This window comes from Scomber japonicus, chromosome 20 (genome assembly GCF_027409825.1).
Source record: "Scomber japonicus isolate fScoJap1 chromosome 20, fScoJap1.pri, whole genome shotgun sequence".
Taxonomy (NCBI): domain Eukaryota; kingdom Metazoa; phylum Chordata; class Actinopteri; order Scombriformes; family Scombridae; genus Scomber; species Scomber japonicus.
The window spans coordinates 10,075,863-10,097,167 of NC_070597.1; the positions used below are offsets into that span (position 1 = coordinate 10,075,863).

General features: G+C 37.5%; 1 protein-coding gene across 1 annotated transcript; it reads left to right on the forward strand.

Moving 5' to 3' along the window:
- Positions 1 to 138: 138 nt before the first annotated feature.
- Positions 139 to 14,057, forward strand: adam8b (ADAM metallopeptidase domain 8b). The gene is made up of 23 exons (XM_053341674.1): positions 139 to 180; positions 943 to 1,049; positions 1,692 to 1,765; positions 1,875 to 1,950; positions 2,409 to 2,485; positions 2,701 to 2,905; positions 3,939 to 4,004; positions 4,089 to 4,151; positions 4,244 to 4,413; positions 4,501 to 4,582; positions 4,684 to 4,826; positions 5,391 to 5,577; positions 5,921 to 6,010; positions 6,480 to 6,678; positions 7,754 to 7,856; positions 8,049 to 8,214; positions 8,294 to 8,374; positions 8,498 to 8,582; positions 9,837 to 9,957; positions 10,116 to 10,275; positions 10,400 to 10,447; positions 10,927 to 10,995; positions 13,136 to 14,057. Exons 1-23 carry the CDS (start codon positions 144 to 146, stop codon positions 13,262 to 13,264), a joined length of 2,538 nt encoding a protein of 845 aa, XP_053197649.1. The 5' UTR covers positions 139 to 143; the 3' UTR covers positions 13,265 to 14,057.
- The last annotated feature ends 7,248 nt before the right edge of the window (positions 14,058 to 21,305 follow it).

Below are 21,305 nucleotides of genomic sequence, written 5' to 3' on the forward strand. Positions count from 1 at the left end.
AGCCTTTCCGGCGAATATGGGAGGCGGCGATAAGAGAGAAACGGGGGTAAACCGGAGGAGGGGCTTTAACCGTAAAAAAGCTGGCCCCGATGATTCACGGTGGAGTAACCGATAGCGGCGCTGCCGGAGAAGGACGTGTTGTCATGGCAGCCAACATGTTCTCAATGTGGCTGTCATTAGGTAAGTTTATATCTATATATTCTATATTAATGTTGCTTTTATTGAGCGAAATTTAATTAATTTTTAAACATTTTACTAGTTTGATGCAACAAACTGGATTTACTGCAACAAGCTAATTTAGAAGAGAAGTATGTTGGATAGAAAAAAACTGTTAATAATTATATCCACTTATTATAAAGACGTAAACTGTATCTCTGTGTGTAAAACTCTGCATAATAAGTTTATTTTCTGTATGTCGACACTTAGGCTATATAAACTGTAATATGTATATAATCATACTACTTTATTTCTGTAGCATACAGGTTGAAGCCTCCTTAAGTCAGAGTGACTGTCCACATATTGTCTTAATGTTGCTTTTATTGAGCGAAAATGTATTACTTTTTAGACACGTTATTGGTTTCATACAAACTGCTTTTACTGCAACAAGCCAATTCAGTAGTATAGTGGACAGAAAGCTATGGATAAAATGTTATTAATGTCCTTTCCACTTATTATAAAGATAGAAACTGTATCTCTGTGTGTAAAACTCTGCATAAAAAAGTTTATTTTTTACTTATAGCACTTAAACTATAATATGTATTTAATCAGGTAGTGCCAAAGACTTCCTGTCTGTAACATGCAGGTTAAAACCCTGTTAACTCAGAGTGTCCAAAAGTTGTATAGAGGACATGAGCTTCAGTGCTCAGGGGCCCCTGGGGGAACTACTGCAGCCTTGTGTTTGAATATATTTAATATTAACATTAATGTGCTTTTTGTGTGTAGTTTGTCTGGTGCACAGCTCTGGGATGTTGTCTCACGTGCAGCGATATGAGGTGGTCAGACCTGAGAGACTGCAGGGGAGACACAAGAGGAGCCCGCGAGACATACAGGTAACCCACATCACACACTCTATTCAGAAAGTGCTAAATTTACTATTTATTTATGCTAACTAAAGTAAGACACATTTTATTTAATTTCAGTTGCTATTTTTACTTTACTTTTACTCTACTTATTGATACATACACACAAAAAAACTATGTAGTGATGACATTACCACATACTTTTTCCATTTCTGCAATTATACTAATGTCTATAATATATAAGAATATTTAATATGTGCTACCTGTTGTAGCTCTACTCTGCAATAAACCAAAATAGTCTCTGCTCTACTTGTTACTTTGCAGATAAGGAGTTTAGACCTAAATATAGCTTAATTATTTGCATTTTATAGATGAATACACCCAACAGTACACCATTAAAGTTTTACTTACACATTCATGCATCAGCAATAATCCAATAATATACAGTATGTTCAGTATAATGATAGAACATCATGAAAAGGGGAAATTCTATATAATGAGTACTTTTATTTTTGATACTGAAAAGATATAGATATGAAATTAATATATAATTTATAATCATAATAACTTGGTGCTTTTGTAAAAGATGTAAGTACTTCTTCCACCACGGGAAATTGTAGTAATTGTTAATCATCAATGGTTGACACATGACTGATGGACTATTTTCTGCAGCTTTATCCTGATATGGTGCAGTACAAGTTGGCCATTGAAGGGACCAACCACACAATTCATCTGGAAAAAAACAGGTAAACATGGTTTAATTAAAGTACTTCAAAATGTTACCGTATTTTCTTTTAGATATTTTTGATTTTAAGTATATGAAAAGGATGTTATAGATGTTTACGTCTGTTATAGGAATCTTATTGGGAGAGGCTACACAGAAACACACTATTCAGAGGATGGAAAACGTGTGACGTCATCACCTGGCCAGGTGAGATTTAATTATACTAATACCAAATTCTGTTATTCAGTTGCTGCCCAATTCTATTCTCAGACATGAAATTTAACAATAATGGTATTCTTTTTAAAAAATCTCTATTTGACCTGAATATTACTTAAATTTAAAAGGATTATTTTTTACTATAGAAAATGTAAACTATTTTATAATCAAAAAGATATGCATACATTTCTGTTATGAATATTTTATCTGCATATTTGAGTATTTTTCTTAATTATAAAAGTTCTGGTTACATCAAGAACTTTGTTTCATCTTAACAGTGAAGTTGAAGTTGAAGTGAACCAAACATGATAACAATCTGACATTCCCAACCTGTGATACATGATTACATGAACATTAAAAACAAAAGAACTCTTTGTGAATAATATATTTGAAGGACAATCTGATATAGGAGCCAACATGTGTCATCACACTGACTGATTTATATCTAGGAGCACTGCTACTATCACGGACATATTGAAGGCGTGACGGACTCTGCTGTCAGTGTGGGAATCTGTTCAGGCATTAGGTAAGTAGTTCAGAGTTTACAACTTGCTTCATGATATTTCGTAATCAGTCTTTAAAGTGTTTTTTTTAAAGCCTGTGTTGATAAGTGCTGTTCATAGATGAACGCAAATATGCTAAACAACACAATTTCTATTAGTCTTACCACATCTTGGCCTAATTTGACCTCAGAATATCCACAAATGAAGTGTTTTTCTTGTTCTTTTCCTGTATTTGTAGTGGCTTTGTGAGAGCCCGGCAGCAGGTTTACCTGATAGAGCCTCTGGGACAGTCAGACGATGGAGATCATGCCGTTTACAGACAGGAACACCTGAAGATCAGCGGCACTCCCAGCTGTGGATCCTCCTCCAACACCACCATGCAGTACGACGAGGACCAGGACAAGACCCCCAAGCTCGCTGGCCTCTTCAGAGCCAGATCATGGGTAGGTTTATCTCATTCAGCCAGGACATTATGGATCTTTAAATCTCCTTAAAACGTGTTCCAAGAGGTATAAAAATACTCTGCTTGGAATAATATTGTGTCAGATGTGTTTTTTGTACAATAAAACTTAATTACATTGTTGTACTTGTTTAACTTAATCCAGAATCTATGAATATGGAAATACTATTAACTGTTAAAGACATTCTCAGTGTACAGTATCTACCATAAAAATGATGCCCATCCCAAAATGATTTCATGTGTTAAGTATGTTGCCTGAGAACCCATATAATCAAGTTGACAAACTTTTAACACATTTTATACAGAATGGGAGTAAAGGGGATTTTAAAGTTAAAGCTCTGCAAACACTAAGACAAAGAAAGGTTTAACCTGCCAAATATTCAGTTGTATCACTGTGTATGCATCCACTCAACCTAAACCATCTGTCACACACGATCAGTTAAAATCGCAGCAAAGTAATTAAAAACAAAGATCAGCTGATTTTTATGGTAATATTAGATTTGTATATGATATTTGTAAGTTCTTTGATTTATGAAGTATTTAAATTGAATTTGCTGCATTAGTCAAAAGAAGATATTTTTTATATCTCAATCAATTTGTACAGAAAATGTACCCCAACCATGAAACTGCCTCTGGGGTGTCCCTGGGTGTGTTAATATGAATGAATGCATACATTATGTGTTTTAAAATGTAGCAGTATATTCATAATATGGTCTTATTTCTTTTTACATTATCTATATATACATTTATAGTTATTTTTTTTATGTCTGACTAGTAAGATGTTCCTATTCTTTCATGGTTGCCTTTTTTCCATGTGTTAGAGCAAATGATATACTGACCGAGTTTTAAATGATTGTTTTAGAATAAGATCATTTAATAAACATGTGTATAGAAAAAGATAATAAAGACAAGTACTGAACATCTGCAATAATAGATGCGTCATAAAAACATGCCAACGGTCACAGTCTGAACTTTTTGTGCTTTTTAAAAACTGTTGATTCTTTGTTTCCTTTCAGAAATCTAAACCCATCGCAGAGCCGAAGCGGTTCGTCGAGTTGTTTGTGGTGGTGGACAACACAGAGGTAAATATCACTTCAACTCCTTCATAGCTTTTATTCCATCAGTAAATAAATCTCAGCATATATTTGGCTTTTCTCTTCCTCCAGTATAAACGATATGGAAGTGGGACTCAATCCCGCATCCTTGGAGTCATCAATCACGTTGACAAGGTAGGGGTTTTTTCAGCTGTTTGTCTGCTGCCGTGCCATTGCTGCTCCAGTTTAGTCATTTTTTTGAAATACGTTTCCTCCTCTGCCTGCAGTTGTATCGACCTTTGAATATTCACATCATGCTGGTGGGTTTGGAGATTTGGTCCAATAAAGACTACATTGATGTTGACCTTAATTCAGAGACTACGCTGGACAATTTCCTCGTGTGGCGCCAGGCTGATCTTCTGCAGAGGAAGAAGCACGACAACGCCCAGTTTGTGACGTAAGGATCGTTTGTAGATACTTGCCCAGATAATTAACACAGTTAAAGCACCAGTTTAACTTAATGTTCACCTTTTGTCTTCAACAGGGGCATAGATTTCTTTGGGGATACAGTCGGATTGGCAAATAAGTTCGCCATGTGTACCGAAAACTCAGGCGGAGTCAATCAGGTGTGATTAATGACCTCTAACTCACATTAATCCTTCAACAGCAGGAGATTAAGGGATTTTAAAGATGAATTTCAAGTGACAGCTCTGCATTTCTCCACCAGGATCACCACATCAACCCAATTGGCCTCGCCTCCACCATTGCTCATGAGATGGGACATAATTTTGGCTTGTCCCACGACTCTGCAGGCTGCATGTGTGGTCCATTGTACAGCAGTGGGAACTGTGTGATGGCAGACAAGCTCAGGTAAAGGACCTACTTACTGCAAGACTCTGGTTCATCTGCATGTATTTATTTATTTTTACAAGATACAAGAAAAATGTTAGATGATTTTTCTTTGTGTTGCCTGTTTGAAAGGATTATATTTCAGCTGGAACATTATGAACATTCATACAGTATGTGGTCTTCATTACGAGCTAGATTTCTCTGTTTGAATGAAGAGCAATCTTACTGCCTACTCCATAAAGAAATGGGTTTCCCAGTTTGGTCTAAAAGAATTTGACTTGCTTGCACAGAGCCCTAACCTCAACCTCATCCAACAATTTTGGGAACTGGAACACCTGATTGCGAGCCAGATCTTATAACCCTAACATCAGTGGCTGACCAGTCTGCTCTCGTGCCTTAATGGGAGAAAATCCCTGCAGCCAGATTCCAACATCTGGTGGAAAAACTGTTATAGCAGCAGATTAATGCTCATGATTTTGGAATGACTAGTTCAACAATAACATATGGCTGTAATTTTCAGGTTAGGTTAGTTTTTTTTAGCTCAGTATCATAGGTGTTGAATATCTTTGCTTTGCTCCTCTTTAGGATAGGAAGTCTAGCATTCCCAGAGTTCTTCAGTGGCTGCAGCGAGGACCAGCTCGCTGAATTCTTGGCTCGAGCTCAGCCTGGGTGTTTGCTGAAACCCACCTCTGTTAAGATCATCCCTGTGGGTCCTACCTGTGGCAACGCCATGCTCGACCCAGGAGAGGAGTGTGACTGTGGCACAGTGGAGGTAAAACTTCTTCTTGCATATTAGTCACTTTTTGGACATTGGAAAATGTAAATATATCCTCTGGTGAAGGCAGATACCATTTTAGCTGTATGTTGGGTGTTTCTGTTTTAGTGGACTGGTGTGGTTTCCTGTAAGGGAGGCTACAGCTAATATGAGGGAAGGTAACCCCAAACTGGAGTTTAGCCATAAAACTAAAGATTTTAATAGTTTTCCTGTACCTTCATGTCATATCAGATTCTTGGCAGAGATGATGCTTGTGTGGGAGATATTAGAGAGTCTGTTCCTGTTCGAGGTGTAACTGGAAACACAAACATAACAAAACTGAAAGGGTTTCTCTTTCTAGGAATGCAAGGACCGTTGTTGTGATGCCTCAACTTGCCTTCTGACTGAAGGATCCCAGTGTGCCCATGGACAATGCTGCGACAACTGTCAGGTAGCTTTTATTACTCAGTTGTCTTTAATGGAGCTTTTAATGCAACTTTCTTTCAGCCAAAAATCCAACATAAACATTTCTGTTATGTGAATTGCTTCCCATGATTTAAAAGACATCTCTCTAGACTGTTGAGTTATACTGTCAGTGGATCTAGCGTGCCAGTTCCATAAAGGCCAATCATTCAGACACACCCTGCTGACAGCTGAAAACTGTGGGCATTTAAATAGCGGCAGGAGGTTTGGACTTACAAGCAAATTAAACAGCAGCAGTTCGATAATAAAAACAGGAAACAGAGGGTGATATCCTGCTGTTCATAAGCTGTTACTCACCACATCCTTCCTCAGAATGACAGTTTCAAGGACTGAGAGAGGTGGATCAAGTCATAGAATATCACATAAATACACAAGGTCGTTACCCAGACTGACTAACATTACATCCTAAATAACCTGAAATATACTCTAATTCACAGTTCACACAGGCAGGAAATATATGCAGGAAGTCAGCCAGTGACTGCGACCTGCCTGAATACTGCACCGGAGTGTCTGGGGATTGTCCTGAAGATAGCTTCGAGATGAATGGCAAACCGTGCTACGACCAGGCACAAGGCTACTGCTACAACGGCCAGTGCCCCTCACATCAGCAGCACTGCTGGAGGCTGTTCGGACCAGGTACACCCAACATACTGCTGTCAGTGCAGCTATTCAAGTGAACATAAAGTCACTGCTTGCACCAGTTTTAATTTTCTCTGCAATAGTCTGAACCTCAAGGAGCTCCAGATATTCATCTATTTCCAGCACTTTCAGTAAATTTCAGCATCACATGGTGGAAATGAGTCTTTCCAAGAAAGATTGTCAGATACATGTTTACTAGTGGCCATTTTATTACATAAGAGAATACAAAGAGTTGAATTAATAGCACAGTCACATAAAATAGAAGAGTCTCTCTACAATCTACAAAAGCTATTTTGAAGACTTGTTGTCTTGTCTATAAATAATAACTTCCCATCATCATGGCTGCACTGCTCAATCAAATGGAAAAATATTCTACAGGTCTTGAGCATCATTTTATACACCTTGTTCCTGGAAAGCAGAAGAAAGTCTGCACATTGTTGCTGCCAATTCAGGTATAGTTTTAGCTACAGTGTGCAGACTTTCTTCTGCCTTTTACAGATTTAAGTCTTTGGTCCATACACCTTTTTCATACACCTTTTCCCCACATTTGGTTCTTTGGAAACTTTGGGTCCTTCACTGGAATTTAAAATAACGTTTTGTGGGGTATGAGTAATGTTTGGCTGCACAGCATGAGTTTGTAATGACAGCAATGCTCTTATGGAAGATAATTTATGCCAAAAATAGAATAAAAAATGTTGGGAGTAATGAGGAATGCCACAGATTTTCCACATCAACATGTTTTTCCAGTACTACTGTCTGTGAGAAAAGTAGTATAAAGCCTTTTGTATCTCCAGAGGCAGCTGTGTGAAATCAGAAAAATTGCCTCAAGTGATGTCAGTGCTAAACTATTATAAAAAAACCCTCTTAAAATAATAAATCAATAACTCAGAGTTTAATAAATTCAAATTATCTCATCATTTTGACAAAATGATGAGATTATTTCATCATTATCTATGATATCATCATAGATTGAAGTACATATTCTCTTAATTTTGGTTTATTATCACAACATTTTGGCAGAAATGGTGTTTTTAGTTTTAAGAGGTTAACTATAAATTGTTACTTCTCTCAGGGACCAGAGTCGGAGCAGAAACGTGTTACGACTTGAACAAACGGGGCGAAGAAGGCGCTAACTGTGGGAGGAACAAATTTGGCTACACCCCGTGTAGTGTACAGTACGTATCATCACCCTGCTAAAGATGTTAGCTTAGTTTCTATACAAATGTCACAAAATGCTCCTGAATGATACAGTGCTGAAAACGCACAGAATGAACATTAGAAGTTAAGATTTAGCGATGATGAAATAAGAAAAGAAAATGATGTTTGTGCAGATTCTTGATCAATATGTTTATATTTCATTCTTGCAGGAATCTTAAGTGTGGATCTATATTTTGTGAGGGAGGAGGCGATTCCATCACAGGTAAAAGAGCAGCGTACAATGTCTACCTCTTGGAGTGTAAACTAGCTGTGGATGACGACAAGACCAGAAGCCTGGACATGGTGCCTGAAGGAACCAGATGTGGACTGAACAAGGTAGACCTTTCAGCCGAGAGACACATCACATTTTTTAAATTTATGTTGGATGTGAATCAAGCATTGTATTCGTGCACAGGTTTGCCTCAAAAACAAATGCATGGACCTCGCAGTTTACGGAAAACAGGAGGATTGTGCAAAGAAATGCAACAACCACGGGGTGAGTGATTTATTTGAGGGTTTAAAATGAGTTGTAGCTGTTTTGGGTTTGATGACTCTGGAGTGACAAACCCAAGTGCTTGACTCAGGTCTAAATTAATTTTTTATTGCTTTTTATCTTTAGGTGTGTAATCACAAGAAGGAGTGCCACTGTGATCCTGGCTGGGCTCCACCTCACTGCGACATCCAGTACGCAGATTTACCTCAAGGTACAAAAACATTTCACTAGATTGATTTGAAGACAGATATATGCAAATTACAATTTTTTTCAACAGGTTTGTTTGATAAATACAAAATCGTATTTAGTTTAAACTTATGGTCGGCTTTTAGCGAGAGGTACAGACAAAAATAGGTCACACCTGCTCATTGAATCATTCTTCCAGTAAGTAAGAAACATTAATGATTCATTATGAGTGAGCTCCTATTTCTTCCCACGTTGACTTCATTCTGTTCCTGATATATCTTTAACTTCACCCCCCTTAAAACACTCTAACAGCATTTTTTTGATTAAGTTAGTAAGTGTATCAAATCATTGAACAACAGCATTTATGTAGTTGCCTTTAAGTTCTTCCAAAAAATTTGATTTTTTTTTTATTGCACAAGGATGTGATTACTACAATAGTAACATTTAGGGACAGGTTACCCATAAAACTTTTGCGCAACAGTTTTAGTTCTCACGGTGAATCAAACAAACAAGCAAACAAAGGGGAAGAAGAGATATTGTAACAGAGTGAAGAACAACATTGTATACTTCAGCTCAGGGTGTGTACAGGACTTTTCTTCCTACCTTTTCCCAGAATGTGGCAATGAATTACTGAAACTAGTATTTCCAGTGAACCGCTTGATTGTGAAATTAAACATGTTAAAATGAAAAAGAAACCCAAAGAACATCTCTGCCAAATTATTGTGAAAGATGTTGATTAACAAAATGTCAGCCTTATTTATAACTCCCCAGACAAATAACCGCCACTTTCTACCCAGATGTTTGTATTTTTTTAGCCATTTGAGTGAAGAAGTGACTATTTGGAGTTTCATAATCATGTGGTTTCAACTCCGTGTTGATGGAAAATGTCATTAGTTTTGCAGATATTCAATTATGAATCAAAGAATTCGATGTTGTCGCTTGATAAAAAGTCAGAGTGTCTGAGAATAATTTCATGGAAGTCCATTCTCTAGTTTTTGAGATATTTTAGTACAAAATGCTGCATTGAATGACTGCCTCTGATCCCTACAGCCTCGCTGCTAGTCTGACTAAAATGAACTTGCTTACTATAAATGTAGCACTCTGTAGATATGTGTTTTTCCCTCATAAAGTTTAATTTTACATACATTATATAGCATGCAATAAATGGTTGAACAGGGAATAAAAAAAGGATTATAACAGATTCTGTGTATCTTACAGTGCAGCTATAACTAAACTAAACCTAAGCTATAACAGTTATTTCCTCTGTCTGTGCCTGCAGGTCAGAACGGGATAATAGCTGGTGTGTGTGCGGCTCTGTCCGTTGTCATGGTGATCAGTTTATTGATCGCAGGGCTGATGTGCTGTAAGAAGGAAAACATGGACAACTACACCTACAAAAGGTAGTTTTTTTGTTTTTTTTGTTTTTTTGTTTTCTTTCCCCCCCAAGGATTCATTCTTTTGTGTGTGATTTCTGGCTCAGTTATTAGTCTGCTTCCCGGCTTTAAGTCCCCCCCCCCCCCCCCTCACCCTCCAGGCTGAATGACTGTTGTGTTCACAGGAAAGTGCATTCGGCCCCGGGCAAGTTGAACCCGATGTTCCAGGAATCAAATGTGAAAGAAAGACCTCAGATCAGCCAACCCACTTTCATGACAACAACAGCAACACGAGTCTGCTCTCCACTGATTGCTACCGCGACTCCGAGCAGAACGGCTCCACAGGTACTGATCAGTGATACAGTATCAATTAATCATTAACATCAAAAAGTTTAACATATATGTGCAGCTTATAGAGTTACAGTTTAAAGTGTTAAAGCATTCACTGTGATTTTTCTTTTCCTTCCAGCCACCAAAGAATTTCTCTTCAGTGTCGTCTACTTCACAAACTCAGCCGGTAAGCTTTAAAAAAAAACAAACAACCTTGCTATGTGATCTGATGCATAATGCAAACTAAAGATCGCATTCAGAGTCGGCAACTTTAGCTGGCTGCTTAAATTCAAGAGGTAAATTAAATAATATATAAAGAAAGTTATCTGTGTTCAGACTTGTGGCTGCAAGCACATTAAGGAGATTTTCTTATTGTCAACTACAGAGGAGGATGTTTAAACTCAATTAAAAATATTAAATTCATTTAATTAAAGGCTCACTAATTTACTAAAACAGCTGAGCACTTTAGTTTTTAGCAAAGGTAATGTTTCTGTACAAAAGTCAGCTTATCTGGACATTTTTGTGACATTCATGAATCACATGTATGAAATATTATAAAATCAGTGACTCGCTGAAATATCCATACCAGATTTCAACCATGACCATCTGTGTGTTTTTAATGTCACAGTGATTTTTACCCCCCCCTTTTTTTCTTTCATACCACAGACAAAACCTGTACCTCCATCTAAACCTGTACCTCCATCTAAACCTTTACCATCTCTGAGTAAGACGCAGGTGAGTCATGCCAAATACCTTGAAGTGATCTCACAGGTCTCTCTTTATAAATAGAGGAGAGGAAGTTCTAAAGTGCTGAGATTAACTGATTCACATACTGAAAGAAAATGAATTGACTACAGTTTGGATAATACTTTAAAGAGGACATATTAGGGCTGGGTATCGTTCCAATCCAAGTAACCTTAAAGTGATACCGATATTGATTGAGTATGTCATTCGATACCCTTTAAACAATTTAAGCACTTGCTTTTATCTAACATAACAGGCGTGTAGTGTCACCACACTTTAGAGCGTTTAGGTGGCATCTGCCACTGCTAAGCAACTGCTAAGCAACTGCTAAGCAACTGCTAAGCGCGCTAACTCAAATTCACAGTGACTTCACCACCACAGACGGGTCGTAGCTGCTGTGGCAGTGGACCAATCACCTGTCGCATTGGCTGTGAGCAAGTCCATACAAATAGTCATATTTTCTAGCTCTGGGTGCAAAAAGGGTCAATTGTAGGTATCGTTTAACAGGAGACGTTTCCATACTACTTGGTATCGATTTATTTCAATTGATATCTTAAAGATACCCAACCCTAGAAAATATTGTGTTTGTTTATTTTAGAATATCATAAATTAAACATTGTCCAAGTTCCAAAACTTGAGGTGAATGTTTGTAGAAATGATCAGAGAAAGTCAAAAGTGAACCTGCTCTGAATGCTTTTACTTTTCTAACAAGATGACAGTTCATTGTGCATGTTTGTTAACGTCCGTTTGTACTATAGTTTTTTATTTCGGGGGTTCATGTTTTTCTACTCGCATATCTCAGATCTAATTCTGCCTCAAACATGTACGGATGTATCAGAGGAAGTTGTCATTTCATGTTAAGAATGAGAAAAGGAAGTAAAATCCTGCTGCTGTAGTTTGTTAGTTACGTAGTCCTCGACAAAAGCTTCCTGGAGCTGGCCAATCAGAACAGAGTGGGCTCATCAGGAGGGGGAGGGGCCTTAAAGAGACAGGAGTTAAAACGACCTGTTTGAGACAGAGGCTGAACCGTGGATGTATTATCAGAGCTGGATAGAGTCGCTCAGCCTTGTAGTCAATTTTCCCCCAGTGGTCACTCACAGTACTGCAGTGAGAAATCCCCCCTGTGATCTAAAAAGCATTTTCACCATAGACCACCACTGTGAAAGAGACGTCTGTAAAACTGCTGACACCTCGACCCCCCGAACAGCAAACAAGGTCAATTATGACTCTTTCTATCATGATTTTTTTTTATCCCTTTTTTGTCCATTCCAGCTCTTATACTACATACGTGGGCTGGAGTGATAAGCTGCATTAAGAGCCAGTAGAAGTTGTTTGGAATGTAAATCATGCAAAAAAATATTCCAGCAGAGCCTCTGAGTTTAAATATAGACCCAGAAATGTGCACGACATGCATGTAATGTATCAAACAAGCAGGAATGCTAAATACTAGTTCAAGCTTCTCCAATGTAAGAACTCAATGCCTCTTTTGGGCTCAGAGGAACTTTAACAGGGACTTTTGTTTTTTGACATTTTATAAACAAAACAATTCATCTTTAATGAATGATTGAGACTATTATAACCTACAACTATATTTATATTTTGTAGACTACATACAGAAGATATTTAAACTCATTATGACATCAGTCTCTCTACCTGTTGAGGTTTATCGCTCCCTCGTTTAAATAAATGCCTCAATCGAACTCAGATGCTTTGTTAGTTTTATTTGTTTTACACATTATTAACAACTAATTAGGGTCAACCAGTTAAAATCAGACAGTAAAAAACACCCAAGAGCCACAGGAGTAAATACATGAATAAAAGACTGAGTTATGGAGAAGTTTTTAGGTTTACTAGACATTAACAGAGATGTACAATGACGTTTTGTTCTTTCTGTGTTCCTCACATCTTTGGACTGATTTGTGTACTGCTGTAGCTTGTGGATTTGCCTCTGGGGTTCAATAAAGTCTTATCTTAAAGTTGTTGCCCAATTTCAGTCATGGGTTAGACTGTCTCTTCTGTTTTTTGGGATCAACAACATTTAAAAACACTCTGCACAGTTTGTAGGTGCAGATGTAACATCTACAGTCATAAATCTATCATCTAAAATGTTATCTTTTGTTTTCCTTTTCAGTGTTTGGCAGTCAAACCAAGTCCTCCTCCTGTACCTCCGGTCAAGCCCAGTCCTCCCTCAGGCGCCCGTACTAAACCGTGCGCTCCTCCTCTGCCCCCAACAAAGCCACAAGTTCACAGACTCACATGAGACTCTCATTGAAGGAGTCGAGTTTTTACCAAAGCAGCAGACATGCGGCGTGCAGTCGTACATATAGAATCCGTTTTGGGGATCAGAGCGGTGAGTCATGGGGGACAAAGAGTTCAATCTTTGTCTTCAAAAGCCTTTAAAGATGTGGTGCGTGACCGAGGCTTCACCGACTGAGAATGTCTTTGATGACTCAAAACCAACAGCCTCACAGTGGCTGTGGAAAAGTGATTTCTTTTTTTGGGAGGGGGGTAATTAACTGCTGTTGCAGTTCATATTGTTGTGAGCTTGTAAAAAGATCTTCCTGCTAACTTTCTTTTGTAATGAGAAGTTGCCTCCTCGCACTTTTAGGAGCAAACTGGTGCTCGTCTGAAACTTTACTTTTTTAATATTTATTTAATATTTGTGTTAACTGTGTCCAAAGCCAGTCTGTGCCTTCTTTAAGGTTCATCGTGTTTTGCACTCTACTTGAAAACTAATGAATGGTACATACAGTATGGGAGGGAAACCTTTACATGCTCCTTTGTTTTCAGTCCCAAGGAGAGAGTATGACCGAGCCTCGAGGAGCAATTACTTGTGTGTTTTTTTTTTTTACTGCACTGATATTTTTCTAGGCCAACAGTCACTGAGTTAAACCTTGTAGGTTGAAAATCAGCCGTGAACCTCTGACTCATCCAGAAATACAAAATGTTAGTCGGTATGACCTGAATTCTCCTTCTTGATGTGTCACGTATGATTGAATGTAAAACCTTTGTCATGAAGGTCTTTTACTGCAACGAATAAAGTGCACTTTACTACAGAAATGTGATGACTGTCTGCTTCAGCTGATAACAACTTTTATCAGAGTGTGAATATGAAACATGACGGAGAACTTTCTTATCTGCAGTGTTTTCCTCTTTTTGTGAAGTTACATTTTTCTCTATGAAGTTGGTTAGTGTCGACATCTCACTGCTGTTTTCATCCATCCTCTTTCTTTTTAACATTTTATGAACCTACTGAGAGGTGCTCTATTGTTCTCCCCAGCTTACAGTGTCTGCATCAGTTAACACTTAATCCATATTTATTGCTCTCCAGTGAGAGACGAGAGGAAATAAGCAGCAGAGCAGTGATGAGTCAGAGCTCTGCGGCCAGCCTCGGACTCCCAGTGTGAGCTCCCAACATCCAGACTTCCTGCTCAGGCTCCTCTAATAGTAGGATACTAATAATAGTAACAATGATTATTTAGTTTATGGATTCCTTTTCCAAACGTAAGTGCTGAGCAGTAAAAAACACTCAAACAGAGTAAAAGGCAAAATAGATACAAGTATTAAACAAGTATATAAGCAAGTATACATTAGATAAAACTATGAGGAGCAAAGAAAACCAACATCATTTAAGAAAAGGGATAAAATATTAGCAATATAACCAGGTGACTGTTATAAGCAAAATCTTAAAATTAATTATAACTCATAAAGAGCAAAGATACAAGCTGAAGCTGTTTTTGTTTTGTTTGTTAATGTTTTCACGAGAAACAACAAAAAACGTTGTAAATGAATAAGTGATTAAAGCCTGATTGATAAACCTCTCACCATTATTAGCTTATCATGGATATATTGGGATGTGTTTAAAAGAGACCTAAAAACTTATCTCTTTACTAAAGCATTTTGCTAAGTGTCTTTTATATGTTCTCTTTTAACCTTTTCTTTTTCTTCTTTTTTTTCTTTTATTTTCTGCTCGGTAGCACTTTGTTACATTGTTGAAATGTAAAGTGCAATACAAATTAAATGTATTATTATTATTATCATTATTATTATTATTATTATTATATTGGTATCATTTGAGTCTTTCAGCTGATTAGTAAGAAGTAATCAGAGCACACAAATGTCAGTAATATGTATAAACAAGAAGAAGAAGGAAAGAAGGAAGGGAGGGGGGAAGGAAGGGAGGAAGAAGGAAGGAAAGGATGGAGGAAGGAAGAATGGAATGGAGGAAGAAGGAAGGAAAGGAAGGAAGGACCGATGAAAGAAGGAAGGAAGGACGGAAAGAAGGTAGGAGGGAGGAAAGAAGGAACAGTCAAAACAGACGGGGTCAGTTTGACCCGGGAGGACGACAGGAAGGTTAATCAGACAGAAGAAGAAGATATCTGAAGACGTCACCTTGGGCTTTAAGAAGGTATAAAGAGTATTTGTCACTATTTCCCAACATTTAATCTAAAAAATAAATCATATAATGAGAATAATCATTAAATGCGACCTTAATCAAAATCAGATGTTTCAGTAAAATACCTCAAAAACATGTTTACGTTGTATTGATGGTGCAGGTTAGCATTGATGCGCTTCAACGCATCGTCCATCGTTCTGGAGTTCACGAACCAACGAAGGATTTTATCATCTAACTAGAAAGACTCGTTTCTCTTTCCAAAATACTGATAACTCCAACTATCAATAAATCTATAAAAACATAATGAAGTCCAAAGTGACGCCTTCAAATGTCTTCTTTCATCTGACCAACGGTCTAAAACCCAAGATACTCAAGTTTAAACCACATTTGAGAAGCTGGAAGCATCAAATGTATAATTTTACTCAATTTCACTGACTAATCGTTGCAGCTCTAGCCCAGTTTATTTCTGCCACGCTGGCGTTGTGTCACTATGGAAATGTCGGTCGGTCGTAACTATGTGGTTGATGTGGTAACCATGACGAAGAAGCTCTGCCAACCTTTAACTAAGAGGTAAACAGTGAAGATGTTTTCCTGAACCTAACTCAACTTTAATCGGAGCATTGTCTCGTAGCATTAGCTTTTTTTAGCATTGATAGCGACATCTGATCAGAAAACGCTTCAATGTGTCGTTGTGGATCGCACGGACCAACGAAAAGGCTTTTATCATTTGATTGAAAAGACTTGTTTGTCTTTCCGAAAACAACAATTATTCTAATCGTCTCATTTATTTTCTCGACTAATCATTCGGGCCATTAAAAAAACATAAAGTCCAAAGCGACGCCTTCAAATGTCGTGTTTCGTCTAAAAACCTAAAGATACTCAAATTCACTACAAATTAAGACAAAAAGCAGAACATTGTCACATCTGAAAAACTGGAAGCAACAAACGTTTTATTTTCCAATGAATGACTCGTCACTGAAGCTCCAGCCAAGTTTATTTTTGCCACGCTGGCAGTATGGGAACGCTGGCAGTATGGGAACAGCTCGGCCAGCTCATCCTAAAGGTGTTGGAAGAGGTTCTTCCACACAACACACCAAACTGGGGGGAAACCATTTCTCTATGGGTGTCGACATACGACAGACTTTTGACAAACTGCAGCAAATAACTAATGAATAAAAACCCTGATCATGACTCCTTCTTCCTGCTTGGACATTAAAATGTATAAATTTAACTTGTAAACTAGGGGGAATATCAGATTTGCAGCGCTGGTTTAAATCACTGCAGAGTCGGTGGAGAGGAATGCAGGGCTGGTTTCTCACCGAGAGAGCTCCTCTGATTCACTCTGATTCACGAGCCAAACATCTAATAAAACAAGCAGCCTAACAATCAGTGTGGTTTGTTTTACAGCACAGATTTGTCTCTGCTTGTTGCCCCAACTCGGATTCGGCGGTTTACTGGGGGGGCAAGATCCTGGAAGAGACGATATGTGATGACATTAAACATTCCTCTTCAAACAGATCGAGGCGTTGACTCAAACCAGGGGTTGCCAGGGGTTGCCAGGGGTTTGTGTTTTTGAGATAATGCACAAAGACGACCACAAGACTTTCCGAAAAATGCAGGCTACGGTAAAAACCAAGAAAGATAATGTTCAACTTAATCTCCTCGTGGTAACTTGGAGTTTTCTCTCTCAACATTTTTGCAGCATTACAGAGAAACATAAAAGTAGGTCAAAGGTCGAAGACTGATCTAAACGTCTTCAAACTAAGCCAGATGAGTTTGATTCCCTCTGGTATTCAGTTTCAGTGTGGCCACCGTCCACATCTCAGAGATTTTAATCTAAAAAACTCTCCAGAGACAAACACAAGTGACCTGCCAAGTTTTTTTTTTCTTTTCATGCTTGCAACACCCCCCCTCCCCAACCCCCCCCTCCCCTCCTCCTCCCTCCTGATAAATCATCTCCTGACACACAAATGTTGAAACAAGATGATTCTGGCTCAAAGTGAGTCTTCGGGGTCGGACCAGGAAACACTTTAATAACCAATCATGGGAAGGAAGGAAGGAAGGAAGAAGCGAACAAGATAATCTACCCGACTCAGTGACTCATGATTAATCACTCGGTCAGAAGGCTGAGCAACACGACTCAAATCACCTCGATTGTTTCCAGCTTCTCCTTTTTTTTCAAACCAACAAAAACCTCAACTGTGCTGTGCTTCTCTTAAAAACTCTGCATTGTGTAAAAAAAAAAATGTGTCACTCGATCCGGTTGAGAAGTGACAGCAGCTGCATATTCACACCTGTTGCACTGACATCACTCCTGATGAAGTCTTCACAAAGGATGATGAAACTGTTAAAAAGCAACAGGAACTCATGCAAGGCTTTAATTTGTTCCCTTTTCCTTTTAATCACACCCAATTCTCTACTTCCCCTTCTCTACTTTTCAGATTAAGACAAAAAAAAAAAACATGTAAATTTATAAATGTTAAAACTGAGCTAATATTACCCAATCCTCCTTTTAGCTCTACTTGTTATATTCAGATGTCTAAATATTTAACAATTCCACTAAAGAGACATTTACCTCCCTTTAAAGGACAGGTTCACAATTTGTCAAGTGTGTCTTAAAAGACTGTGTCCATATAAACAGTGAGAGGTTTTTCCTCGCTGTCATCATTCCTCCTATTCATGCTGACTATTAGAAGATCTTCAGATGTGATTTCAATGGAAGTGATGGAGGGAAAAATCCACAGTGTGTCTGTGTCCACATTTAAAAGTTTATGTGACGCTTATATGAAGCTTCAGCAGTCTGAGTTAGTCATATCAAGTGGATATCTGACACATTTACAGACTTTAGCATTAAATTCCCTCTTTGTGTTTCTCTGTTGAGCTGTGATGGAAGTATAGTAACTGACTGTAAGACTGTAAGGATTAAACACATCTACTTGATTTGACTCATTTGGACATCTGAAGCTTCATATTAGCATCAGGTAAACTTTTCAACACATTTTTGCACAGGAGGAGGACTGTGGATCATTTAGTCCTCCATCACTTATATTGTTAATGTATTATGAAAGGATCTTCTTCTAATGGTCAGTATGATGTTTTAATTGTGCCGATTTGTCACTCTGTTGTTCATTTGTTTCTTTTTCTTTTTTTTTGTGTTTGTTTTTTTTACTTTTCTTTTTATTTATTACTCTTTCTTTCCCTCTGTCCTGACCTGTCAAGGGACAAGGGATGAAAACTAGCAATTTTAGCTAATTCCGGTGCATTTACATTTTATTTTGAAATGTTCATGAATGTACACTGTCCCTTTTTAAATAAAGAAACTAAACAGGAGGAGGACTGTGGATCATTTTGTTCTCCATCACTTATATTGTAAATACATTATGAAGGGATCTTTTAATGATCAGTATGAACAGGAGGAAAACGGATTACAGCAAGAAAAACATGTTTCAATCTTCATTTGAGCTCCTGACTGATGTTTTAAGACACACTTGAAACATTTTGCACACGTCTTTTAAACTCTCAGATTGTTTCATTTAAATTCCTGTTTGAAACCAGCATGATTAAATATTTCCTAAAAAGGACATAGAAAAGTGCAAAAAAAGAGAATTATTTTTATTGGCTTTTTTTTGTCTTTTCTCTCCCATTAATCATCTCCAGTCTCCTCATATTTAACTGGTGACACTTTCAAGTGCCTCGACCCTTAGGTTGGGAACCACTGGGCGGAAATACCTAACGGAGTATTAAGTAGTTCCACCTCCAGCAGCGGACACAGTAACATCTTACACATTGATGAATCAGTATTAACAGTCTAATAATGCCGTGTAACAGCTCAACAGCTCAACAGCCAGCATCTGTCTGCAGAGGGTTTTTTTAACTTTTACTGAAACAGGATTTTAAATTCACAGGATTTATGAATGGAGTATTTTTACATGAATATGTGTCGGTACTTTTACTTAACCTTCCTGTCGTCCTCCCGGGTCAAATTGACCCTGTCTGTTTTAACTGTTCCTTCCTTCCTTCCTTTCCTTTCTCCCTTCCTTCTTTCCTCTGTCTTTCGTTCCTTCCTCCTCCCTTTCATCTTTCCATCCTTCCTCTCCTTTCTCCCTTCCTTCTTTCCTCTGTCCTTCCTTCCTTCCTCCTTTCCTTCCTCTCCTTTCCTCCCTCCCTCCTTTCCTTCCTTCCTTCCTCCTTTCCTTCCTTCTTCCTCCCTTTCATCCTTCCTTCCTTTCCTTCCTTCCTCCCCTTTCCTCCCTTCCTTCCATCCTTCCTTCCTTGACTCGAGGACAACAGGAGGGTTAAATAACGTATTTGAATATTTCCACCTCTGTAATAGTTTGTCCATCATAAACACTACATATGTTAATCATCAACGCTCTCACATATAAGAAATAATGTACTGAGTATGTATTTAAATCCAGTCTGGGTGGAGCTCTGACTGTTATTCTGTTTTCTTCTGCTTGAATTTCTGAATCATGTGGTTGTAAAATTATATTAAAACAACGATCTGAAATTCACCAGAACAGTAAAAACCCTCAACAGCAGGATCATGCCAAAGTCATTTTATTTTTATTACCAGGCAAACATTTGATCTTTATACAATGAAATATCTAAAAATTAAACATTCAGAGACGAGTTTAAACCATCAAATGGAAACAAATGACTCAAATTGAGGAGAAAAAAAAAAGACAAGTGGAGTTAATTAAATACCAAACAAAGAAAACAAAAAAAAAAGATCCATTGCACTTCAACTTCATAAATACAACTCAGAAGTTTCATTTCTTTGTGGCCTGGAGGAGTAACTCTGTGACAGTAACCTGCAGTACATTCAATCATTTCCTCTCGTTTTTACAGAAACCAGGTTCTGTCACACTTAAAGCTGCGTTCACGTCATGCAGTGTGTTCAAAAATAAAATAACCGTTGTGATCAATTCATTGTTGCAGCTCTAAATTCAGTGATTTTTTTTTTTCCCCAGGCAGATTTTCAGTCAAGATTTTCTGCTTTTATTTTGAAAATATTAAACTAATGTTTGGGTTGAAGAAGCTTTTTGGGCTCTGGGAAACATTAATATGCATTTTTCACTATTATATGACTTTTAATAGACAAAATAATGAATTAAATAATTATCAGATTAATCAATAATTACAACAATAGTTAGAGGCAGCCTTTATGAGCGTTATCAGACTCAATACTGTTAATGATTGCAGAGTTAAAATTAAATTTCAAGTAAATTACACAGCTAAGAAATGTATGTATATACTTTTTTTTTTTATTAAATGCTGTGTCTGTTGTAATGTTGAAATGTTGAAATGTGATGTATTTCAGCAGCGTTATCTTAAATTTGCAGGTCACACTAAAAACATGTGCACACATTTGACTTTAAGGCTGCAACTAACAATTATTTTCATTATTGATTCATTTGCAGATTATTTTCTTGATTAATTAAAATAGTTTTATTTTTTATTGTCAGATAACAGAAAATAGTGACAAATGCCCTTTTATACATTTCCAGAGCTGAAGGTGACATCTAAAAAAAAAATATTCCTCAAGCATAAGTGCAAAAATATTTAATTTCCTATAACATAAGAAAAGAAAATCAACAGATTGTCACACTGGAGACATTTTTGCTTTAAAGAAAAGAACAAAAAAAAAAAAAAAAAAAAACAGAAGAAAAAAACTAATTCACCGTCTCTTGATTAACCGTCATCATTTCATCTCTCTGTGTGTTTGACTCTAACGCAGCAGAAACCGATGGGGTGAACAGTTATGTGCACATGAATGAGACAACAGAACCTCAGTCGTATCTACAGGACAGTTAAAAAGACAGACAGTAGAGTATCGACATGGTATAAACATAATGGCCAGCCACTTCTGTCACATTTCAATCATGATAGATCCTCACTAAGA